The sequence below is a fragment of the Squalius cephalus genome, assembly GCF_949319135.1.
Source record: "Squalius cephalus genome assembly, chromosome: 10".
In the NCBI taxonomy this organism is placed as follows: domain Eukaryota; kingdom Metazoa; phylum Chordata; class Actinopteri; order Cypriniformes; family Leuciscidae; genus Squalius; species Squalius cephalus.
Window position 1 is genome coordinate 43,729,473 of NC_137131.1, and position 11,504 is coordinate 43,740,976.

General features: G+C 36.2%; 3 protein-coding genes across 5 annotated transcripts in view; all 3 read left to right on the forward strand.

The window, feature by feature from the left end:
• The window catches only part of LOC307165431 (G-protein coupled receptor 4-like), a 706,289-nt gene that overhangs the window by 450,614 nt on the left and 244,171 nt on the right, over positions 1-11,504 (forward strand). The gene's annotated exons all lie outside the window — the stretch shown is intronic.
• zglp1 (zinc finger GATA like protein 1) overlaps positions 1-11,504 on the forward strand; it is a 147,147-nt gene that overhangs the window by 116,507 nt on the left and 19,136 nt on the right. The window lies entirely within an intron of this gene.
• LOC307165397 (NACHT, LRR and PYD domains-containing protein 3-like) overlaps positions 1-11,504 on the forward strand; it is a 31,122-nt gene that overhangs the window by 18,141 nt on the left and 1,477 nt on the right. For all 3 annotated transcript variants that reach the window (XM_079882989.1, XM_079882990.1, XM_079882991.1), the window contains 2 exons: positions 1,385-1,558; positions 2,021-2,194. In XM_079882989.1, the coding sequence (XP_079739115.1) occupies positions 1,385-1,558; positions 2,021-2,194 (348 nt within the window). The remainder of the gene's footprint in view (positions 1-1,384; positions 1,559-2,020; positions 2,195-11,504) is intronic.

Genomic DNA, 11,504 nt, shown 5'->3' on the forward strand with positions numbered 1-11,504 from the left:
CAACTCATCAGCTCATTAACCCATGTGATTGACCAATCAGAAGACAAGACCAGAATTATACGTTTATGTGTTTATTATAAAAAGTTTTTTTTTTTTTTCGGTCCTTGATTATGATTGGCCCAGTCATGTTTAAAGCTGTTGTAAATTATTCTAAAAACAGTGGTTCTCATCTCCGGTTCTGGAGACCCACTGCTGTGCACATTTTGTGTCTCTTTCTCATCTGACACACTCTGTTTAGTTCACGGAGTCTTCGTCTTCATTTTTAATTGTTGGCAGCTGTTTTTTTAATTGTTGGCAATTGTTCAAAAGAAAAAAAATGGATTCTGAAATCACTAAATCCAATCTTCGGTTTGTGTTGTTCAAAACATTTAATAAGACTAGGATATCTTGGATCCAAATCTTGTATCCAAAAATAATAATAAAAAAAAAAGAATCTGAATTATCCTGATCCCAGCAGAAGGGTGGATTTCAGGAATAAAAATGTAATCGAAACGTTTGTGTTTTTGTATGCAAAAACATTAAAATATATAATTCTTCTCCCATTTCATATTCCCCCCCCCCCCCCCCCCCATCACCATGTCCATTTAGTGCCTCCGTAGGGGTTGGTTATTTAAATCCAAATCCAAAATGGAAGGGGATATTTGTTTATGTTGTTATCTCTCTCTTCAAATAAAACACTTGAAGTGACCCATATATTCTCTTCCACCTGTTGTTCTTTAGCTAGTAGCCTACATTTTGAATTCAACCCCATTCGGAGCCCTGCTAATCCAGATTTGGTAATCTGAAAAGTGTGTATCTGGATCAGGTTGATCCAGTCCTATTTTTCTTTGAAAAACCTACCCAAAAGTAAGATGACTGGATAGCAAAACATGGGATTTCCAAATTTATAAATTCTGATCCAGATTAAACTTTTTGATCAACTGGGGCCAGATGATCTGATATTTTCAAAAGCAATAAGCCCAGTGAAGCCATAGTTAACAGTGATTTAAGAAAAGCAAAACTGTAAACCATAACTTTGTAGGGCTTATTGCTTTAGTATATTCTTTTAGATGTGTTGCATATTTTTTCATGATGCATGTGTATCAAGATTTAGTCCCTCACCGGAAAACAAGAGGTTTAAATTCAAAGGATAAGACTATAAGTTTCATGTTTACACATTTATGTTTAACTATGTTTAAACTGTTTTATGACATTGTGTTTTAATGTTAACATATATAAGTTTTCATCTTTACTACTTTATCTGGCTGTAGAGATAACTTTGCTGACCATCAAAATTCACCTTTATTTTCAAAATAACAAGTATCTTTCAAAAATGATAATCCCAATTTTGTCAATAAATAAAAAAATAATTTGTAATTATTCCGTTTTTTATTATTCTGTTCAGGTTGGAACGCTGTAAACTCACTGGCCAGAGCTGTGAAATTGTTGCATCAGTTCTACAATCATCAAACTCCCGTCTGATAGAGCTGGACATGAGTGACAATGACTTAAAGGATTCAGGAGTGAAGCTGCTTTCTTATGGACTGAAGAACCCAAATTGTCAGCTGGAGATAGTGAGGTTTGAGATTCATTCATTCAGTATATTGAAGTATTATAAATTATAATGATATATTTAATGTTAAGTAAATTCTTTAATGCATTAATTTTGTATATGAATAAGAGTCAATCTCTCTAAATGAAAAGAAGGATATTGTTGATATTGTTTAGAATGTGTGGGTGTCAACAGCACTTCATTTACTCAGAACCTAAAACACAAACTTACTTGAACACTGCTATTTCTTTTAGGAGATACACATCTATTTTCTTATGATCCTCAGTATCTGGTAGATGGCTGTATAGATCAACTGGTGATCAGAACCATTTTCCCCTTTCAGCAGAACTTATAGTTTATGAAATGGAAAATATTAAACTCTTATCAGTTTATATTAAATGGATGTGTAATTATTCAAAAGATTTAACAAGCTTTTGTTGTGAGTTCTAATGTCTTGTATATCTTCTTTATTTCTGTCTATGTTTGTAGTATGTGTTGCTGTAAGGTGACAGATGAAGGCTGTGGTTATCTGGCTTCAGCTCTGCGTTCAAACCCCTCACACCTGAGAGAACTGGGACTGAGACACAATCGTCTGGGAGAATCAGGAGTCAAGATGCTCTCTGATCTACTGAAGGATCCAAAATTCACACTGAACAAACTCAAGTATGTTGAGCAGAAAGATTCATCTCATCCTGTAATTGTTTGAAATTGTTTTTCAGTCTTACCATCTACAAGTGTACAGTGGAATAAAATGACGAAAGGGTCTGAAGTAGAGCTGCATAAAGGAAAAGATTACTTATTTTCTTTGTTACAATATCAATCTCGAAGTAGGCCTTCTTAAAAAGATAGTTCACCCAAAATTTTAAATGTCTGTAATTATTTACTCACCAAGTTTCAAGTTGGTTGGAACATGTTTGGTGTCTTTTCTGAATAAATGCTTATGCACAGGGACCATCCCTGATAGCCTAAAACAAGCTACTTTTACACCTCTTCTCAAGAAACCTTCACTTGATGATAGGGATTTTAATCATTTTCGACCTATCTTGACACTTCATTTTATTACTAAAGCATTGGAGAAAACTCCAGTTCATTCAACTCCAGTCTTTTCTTAGCTCAAATCAATTTTTTTCAACTTTCCAGTCTGGCTTTAAGCCTCTGCAAAGCACGAGTCGACTTTATTACGGGTTTCTAATTATATAATGTGTGCGACTGACTCTGTGATCCTAATACTGTAGACCTAACCTCGGCTTTTGATACAGTTGATCATAAAATTCTCTTATCCCGACTAGAATGTTTTGTGGGCATCCAGGGAACTGTCCTCAGTTGGTTTAAATCATATTTAACAAATAGAAGTTTCTCTGTTAGACTGGGTAATTATTCTTTCTCACCTGCCAAACTCTCCTATGGAGTGCCGCAGGGTTCAATTCTCGCACCCATTCTTTTTTCCATGTATTTACTTCCTCTGGGCTCCATTTTCAGAAAGCATGGTGTATCATTTCACTACTATGCAGATGATACCCAAATTTATTTGCCTCTGAAATGCAACAAACATGCTGCTCTGAAATCTCTTTTTGCATGCCTAGATGAAGTGAAAATGTTGTTTTCTCAAAATTTCTTATTTCTGAATGAATCTAAAACCGAGGTTATTGTCTTTGTTTCCCATGAAAACTTTAAGAGCAGTAACATTGACCTAGATTACCTTTCTCCTTCTACCTCATCCTGCATTAACCCTCTGGGGTCTAAGGTGTTTTTGGGGTCCTTGAGATGTTCTGACATGCCCTGACATTTGTGCTTTTTTCAGTTGCTTATAAACCTTAATGGCAAAGGTATAATTACACTCTATTTAGCACAAACAGGGCTACCATAATATGTGAGCAACATGTGTGTACATGTTTGTATTTTTGAGAGAATAATGTTTATGCATGGTTATTGAAAAAAAATAAAATGAAAGTTTCTGAAATAAGGCCAAAAAACACTAAATATGTGTCAACAAGACTTTTGACTAATGCATTTTGTCGCCTAGAGTTTTTTCTTCAAAATGATGTGAAAATCATCCTGCCTAATCATTCACATAAAACAATACATTGATTTAAATTTTGTAAAACACTTTTTGTTTGGAAAGGCAATATGCGAATGGGCGTGAACGATCCAATGACACCATCATGAATATAGAGTGGTTCACACCTGAGGAGACAATGGGGCCCGCATACATAATGAGCCTTTCATTCAGGTGTGTCACTGAGACACAGGAAAGAATGCAAGGACAATATATATATATATATATATTAGGGGTGTAACGATACATCGATATGGATCGATGCATCGATATAACGTCTAACGATACGATGCATCGATTCCACACTTAAAATATCGATATACACCTTTATTTTGACACCTCCACATTCTCACGTAACATCCTTCCGCCAAAGCGCACATTTTCGTTTACTCACCAACCGCCTGCCGGTGTGTAACGTTAATCTCCTCATCTGAAAAAGACGCCTGACAAGACTGACTGAACCCTAAACAAGTTTTTTTTTTCACAAAAGTCGGTATTGTCCGCTGTCAAGGCATCGCGAGTTCATGTTTTACAGCAGAAACAGACAAGCAGTCGCACCCTTGTTGGTGAACACAACACGATAAATCCGTATTAGCGACTCAGCGTGCAGTATTCAGGTCAGATGTCACTTTGAAAAGACGCGCTAGCTAAGAGGAGTTTCGTTAAAGCTGACTAAAAGTGATCGAGGATGGATAATTTCAATGAACTCGTGATATCTTCTAAAGGGCGTAAAAGGAAAATAAAACCTGAAACATTTTCACGGAACCCACTAAAGCAGCTCGTTTAGTGGTGAGGGAAAAGCTCTCTGTACTGCGTGTACGTTATCACAACAACAAAGTTTGTTAGGCGTCTATGTCAGCTGAGGAGATTAACGTTATGAAGATTAACCGAGTGTTGTATTATTTATCATAGCAATTACTTGGTTTTGTTTGACTCAGAAAGATGAAATGTGAATGTATCTGCTCTGCTCTGCTAAAAAAAAAAAAAAAAAAAAAATTTTTTTTAACATATTAAAGCATACTTTCAATTAACTTTAATTTTGTAATTTACCTGTGTTTTTTAACTTGTTATTATTATTATTAATCAAAACAACCCAGCTGCAGTTTGATTGATATTACTTGGAATGCACAATAATAATAAAAAACATGATTTATGAAAATGAACAAGAACGGAGTACTTGCAAATGACCACTTCTGTTATAAATGTCCCAATTGGGAGAGGGTGTGCAATTTTCAAAGAGTTTAATTAAACGTTCATGTTATATATTTTGGTTGCATTTGTGAGTTAATAAAAACGTAACTGGTTGTGTGAACATAATATCTAAATATCGATTAATCGATCGATATAGCCCTGAATCGAATCGAATCGAATCGTATCGTGGAATTTTTTGAAGTATCGGAAAATATCGTATCGCTGGCTGAGGGAATCGATATCGTATCGTATCGTGATTAACTGTCCGATTTACACCCCTAATATATATATATATATATATATATATATATATATATATATACATACATATACACTCACCTAAAGGATTATTAGGAACACCTGTTCAATTTCTCATTAATGCAATTATCTAATCATCCAATCACATGGCAGTTGCTTCAATACATTTAGGGGTGTGGTCCTGGTCAAGACAATCTCCTGAACTCCAAACTGAATGTCAGAATGGGAAAGAAAGGTGATTTAAGCAATTTTGAGCGTGGCATGGTTGTTGGTGCCAGACGGGCCGGTCTGAGTATTTCACAATCTGTTCAGTTCAGTTCAGTTCGAGTTTATTTATCCCTTAGGAAATTGGTTTTGCACAGGTGCTGCACATCACAAAAAACACTCACATAGCAAACACTCACATAATAAACACTCATGATTACAGATTATTTAACATTAGAATAGCAGTTGGTATGAATGAGTTCTTAAACCTCCTTGTTTTCCCTCCCATTACTCTATATCTACGTCCTGATGGAAGATTAAGGCAGTTCTGAAGGCAAAAGGGGGTCAAACACAGTATTAGTATGGTGTTCCTAATAATCCTTTAGGTGAGAGTGTGTGTATATATATACAGTTGGAAACACAGTTGTTGTTGTTTTTTTCACAAATTGTGCTTGAAAATTGTATAATATCCAAGGTAAACATTTCTAGTAATTGTGCAGTTAATTGTACTGTATTTTCAGAAAGTTTTGGAATATATTCTCTACCCAAATTTGTCACTATTAAAACACAATAAAAATTATTTAAAGAGAAGGTTTATATTGACCTTTTAAGATTTTGTTTACATCTATCCTTATATATATTTTTGCTATTTTATTAAAAAGGTTATACAATTACAACAATTAAAATTAATGATATTTCCAGTGTAATCTTTCTTTGTAAAAACATACATTTTATCATACGTATTTCAAAGTAAAGAACTAATTAGTTTGAATATAGCCTACATTAGAACAAACACTATAACATCTTAGTTGATGACTTTATTTTTGCCAAAACATAATATATATATATATATATATATATATATTAGGGCTTGCATAGACTAGTCGAGTAGTCGATAGATCGACTACTTCAACCACTAGTCGACCCTGTCGGAAACAATCGACTACTCGAGCGTCCATTAACCATAAATGAATTAAAAATGGCGAACGTCACCAACAGACACCACACGTCAGATGTGTGGAAGTATTTCATCAAGGATGGCAAAAATAATGTAATTGGCCAACTCTGCAAGAGGCCGTTCACATATTGTGTCTAAAAACTTGTGGAAAGCGCGCGCGGCCGTGCCACTGTCTCCTACAAGCGCTTGCGCTCCCGTGGCGTCTGTCGTTGCTATGCAACCAAACTGCGCTCTCCATGATGACGACGAGGAAGTATCATTCAGCAAAGGATTCATTTATTTCTAGCCCTTGCATTATCTTTACTACTAGATTTCTGGAGATGAGAAGGAAAAACCCGCCTGGAAAAACTAACGCACCATGTTGCTTTTATTATGAGCGCGCTCGCCGCGCGCCTACATTTGAAATAACGACCTTGAGCGCGAAAAAGATGCGATATGTGACGGCCCCTAGAAGCAGACGTCTAAAATGAAAGGCAAGAACGGCTATTTATTTGGCTTTAGACTGTTACATGCAAATTTAAAAATGAAATGTCATAATTATAATGTTTTGAGAGTTTACCTATGTAATTGTTGCATTAGGCTATGAATTAATAAATGTTTACTGATAAGATCTAGCTATTTCATGTCTTTTCATTTACAGTAGCATGAAGGACGAGTAGTCGAGTAACTCGAGTATTGTTTTGATAAGAAATCGACTAGCAGAAATCAGTAGTCGTGCAACCCCTAATATATATATATATATATATATATATATATATATATACTGTATATACTGTATATACTGTATATATATACAGGGTGCGATTTGTGAAAAAAACAGAGGGGGGGATGTTTTGAAAAAATTGTATTCATAGAAATAAATCATGAGAACATGAACTTCATCACTGCATTTGCACTGCATCAGCAGTCTGCCGTGTTTTCACGTCACATTTTAGTATCGCCTCAGCTCGTTTAGAACCTCGCCGGAGGTGGTACGAAAAAAAAGTACCTGGAAGCAGATTACAACTTTTACACAGCGAGCTGGTACTGTGTAGTGGAAAAGTGCCATTATTGACATCTCCATCATGTCGCTAGGCTACCTCCCGATCCCGCAGTGTTTTTTTTAGCCGCCCATTCCCGCCCGCAGCAAAGTTCAAACCGCCCGCTCCCGCAAGATTTGCGCTGGGTCCACTCAATCCCAATGCAGCCCTCTACCCTGGGCAACAAGACTCAAGGCCCCCCCCAGGTAGGGGGGTTCGGGGGCATGCTCCCCCGAGAAAATTTTGATTTCTCTGACCTACATATGTGCAATTTAAGACTTTTGAAGGCCAAAAAATTATAAGAAATAGCTTTAAAACCTTGTCATTAGATTATTTGTCAATACCTGCTCCTCATCTTCATATTTCTTATTCTCTCAGTCTTCTTATCCTGGCCTATTTCTTCCCCTCCTTAAGCCGAACTTTGACTGAGTCTTTTCATTTTCGTCTGTGTCAGTGACTAAAGTAAACATAGGCTCGACTGATATTTATTCGTTTTATGAATCATTTTCTTAGACAAGTTAATTTACTCAAGGCTACCAGGAAAGCAGTATTGCCATTAGGAACCTTCTGAAAGCTTTGGAATCTGAAAACGTCTGTTTTTAAATGTTAAAAGTAATTTTAAATAATACAAATTATAGACTACGTTTACCGCAGTTGGTGGAATTGGCAAACATTCCCTTAAGCATCGTGCGCTGTAGAAAGGCGTCAAAGCATTCTCACAATTATGCAGCATTAATGCACGAATGATTTTGAATGAATATTTCATGTCGATATAGGCTACAATGGTCACAGAGCCTAATGTTAAAACTAATATTGCTATTGATATCTTTGTTAGATTACAGACTCTATAGAACAAATGTCCGTCTGGGTTTTGAATTGAATATTTTCACATCGTCATAAACTTAGCCTATCTGTTAGTTTTCTTTTCAAACAACAAAAGTGTTAAGTTGTTACGGCGTCCAGTCATCTTTGTCAAGACGTTTTTCTTTATTAAATGCATCATAGATAGCGGTTAAGCCATTTTTGTAATAACATAAAAAGGGCGCTGCTAGTTAAAATCCGATTTGCGCAAAAAAGAAAATTACTAGCTGGGCGCTGGCGTGACGTAACTGAAGAGACGAATTAGCATGTTCTTATTAATATTATTACGAGAGAGTTTTAATTGTTTTTGACGTTTAATTGTTTAACGTTAATGTTGTTAAACGAAAATTGTATTATCAAAAACATTTTTATTTACCTGGATCTGACTGAGCTCCGCCCCTGTCAGGGCCCCTTGATGTCATGTGCCCCTGGGCAAGTGACCAGTTGCCCTAATGGTTAATCCGGCCCTGCATGAAGTAGCCTAACGCAATATTTTTACTATAATAGCTTATCTTTCCCCACACATATGAACTGTGATCATGCACAACGAAAAAAACATGTAAGAATGAACCACGATTGATTGCAAAGTTAAACCATCACACATCACAGTAGAAACTGTTTTACGGTTGCTGTTAAAGTAATAACGTTAACTTTACAAAGCGATGCTGAGCTACAGTAAAATGATAGAAAAGACATCCATGCATTATCTGTGTTAGTCAGTTCGCCTCATTCGCGCGAACTGGACACGGCGCCCGCGCCGCGCTAAACGCCTCATTCGCGCCGCAGGACCACTAGACGCGCGTAAACGCGTCTTTACATTGACTTAACATTGAAATCACTCGCGCCAGACGCTAAAGAGTGTGTGAGTAATCAAAAAACCTTTGCTTTAGCTTTTTTTTTTTTTTTTTTTTTTTTCGCTTAGCCTCAATGGAGTGAAACACCGTAGGCATATGTATAACTTCGGCCATTCTCAGTGGTGTGACTGGGACACTAACTCTGCTTGTCATCATAGAAACAGATAATCAGACTGTGATGTTTATTCCCGCTTCAGTAATATGCTGAATATTATTCAGCATATTACTGTGAATATGCCTTCCTTTCGACACACAGCTCCACTGCCCAACGGACCTGCAACCATCTCGCAAGTGTTGATAGGCTATTACTCGTGAGGTGTAACCAATCAGATAGCGCCGTGGGCGGGACATTGAGCAACAGAGAGGCTGCGGCAGCTATCAGAGCCAGCCAAAGTAGCATTTTAAAATAAAATTGACTTTAATCAAACCACGGATCCATGATAAGTTTTGTGATCCGTCTCGCCACTAGTGTAGTAGCACTGATCACTTTGAGGGGGGGGGGGTAAATTTATCCCCACCGGGGATAAAAATAATTAAGCAGAGGCAGGGATACATTGACCAGAAAGGGGGAAATCCCACGCATCCCCCCCGGCAAATCGCACCCTGTATATATATATATATATATATACTGTATATATATATATATATATATATATATATATATATATATATATATATATATATTTAACATATGAGCAGAAATTGGCAACATTATAAGCTTATTTGATGTGGCAGTATTTTACAGTAAAAACTTTATAATCTACCCGATTTTTGTAGTCGATTTTTACTCATCTCAGTATAGCAATAGAGTTTGGTAAAAGCTGTTCATTCATTCACACACAGAAACGCGATTCATATTTAAACAGTCTTTTTGCCAGCTGTAGTAGCTACACAACAGTGCGCATCTGTGCGTTCATTCATTCACACACAGAAACGCGATTCATATTTAAACAGTCTTTTTGCGTGTACAGACTTGCGATTAGAACAAAGCAAATATGTAACTGACCTATTCCTCAGCTGGATCTGTTGCTCCTCGAAATGAAACTTCCAGAACTTCTGAGGTAAATTTTCCAGGATTATTATTAAGGTAGTATTATTCCTCACAGCGTCATAAAGTATATGAGTCTGAAAGTGAACTAGCGGTGTGCGTTATCCAGCTGATGTGGGCGTTTCACAGGTGTGATCGTTTCAGAACACATTCTGAACACGTTTCAGAATGGACTTAACTGACAGAGAGAAAGCAGAACTCGCATCATGTTTATTTTTCTTTATTTGGCGAAAAGCACAACACTTTGTTTTTATTGTGAGTATACATAAAATAATACACACTTAACAGGATCGATTGATGTATAACACAAGTATGTAAGATCAATATTCAACATTGTAATTTGTATCTCTTTTGCACTGATAAGGAAAAAAACGAGCAGATCACGCCGGCGTGATTGCCGACCCCAGGGGGTTAAAAACGTAGGTGTTTTCTTGGATCAGAACCTCAAATTTGAAAAACAAATAAATGCGGTGATTAGTTCTTGTTTTTTCCAGCTACGTCTTCTCTCTAAGATCAAATCCTCTCTCTCTGAGAAAACCTTAGAAATTGCAATCCATGCGCTTATTACATCGCATTTGGATTATTGCAACTCTCTTTACTATGGCATGTCCAAATACTCGATTGCTTATCTCCAATTAGTACAAAATGCTGCTGTTCCTTTAAAAGTTCCTCAAAAGAAAACGTAAATTTGATCATGTTTCTCCTATCTTGAAATCGCTGCATTGGCTACCTGTGCATTTTAGAATTGAGTTTAAAATTCTTCTCTTTGTTTTTAAATCTTTAAATAATCTGGCACAGAGCTTTTTGTCTGAGCTACTCCACACAATCCCACATGAAACCTGAGGTCTGGTGATAAGAGACTTTTGTCTGTACCCAGATCATGGTTAAAGCATAGAGGAGATAGAGCCTTTGCTATTGCCGGCCCTAGGCTGTGGAACAGCCTTCCGGTTTACATCAGATCGGCAGAGTCTTTAACTATTTTTAAATCTTTTCTTAAAACCTACTTTTTTCTTTAGCTTTTAATTCATTGTGAGTTTTTGTCATAAATTTGTGGTTTTTCCTTGTCTCTTATCTTGTACTTTGTTCAGCACTTTGGTCAGCCATGTTTGCTGTTTTTAAATGTGCTATATAAATAAATACAAACTTGAAACTTGATTTACTCACCCTCACATCATCCAAACCTGTATGACTTTATTTATTCTGTGGAACACTATAGAAGATTTTTTCCCTTACAATGGAAGTCAGTGGTCACCAAAACTTTAAAATATCATCTTTTTTGCTCGGCAGAAGAAATCCATACAGGTTTGGAATGACATGAGAATGAGTAAATTATGACAGAATCATTTTTTGTGTGTATCAAAATTATATATTTGTATCTTGGTTTTGTTTGTATAAGGCATTTTTTGTCTTTTTGCCTTTTGTGAAGCACTTTATGCTAAGAAGCATTGAAATTGCTATATAAATAAAGTTATTATTAAAGTTAAAGTTAATTATTATATTATTATTAAAGTTATTATTAAACTG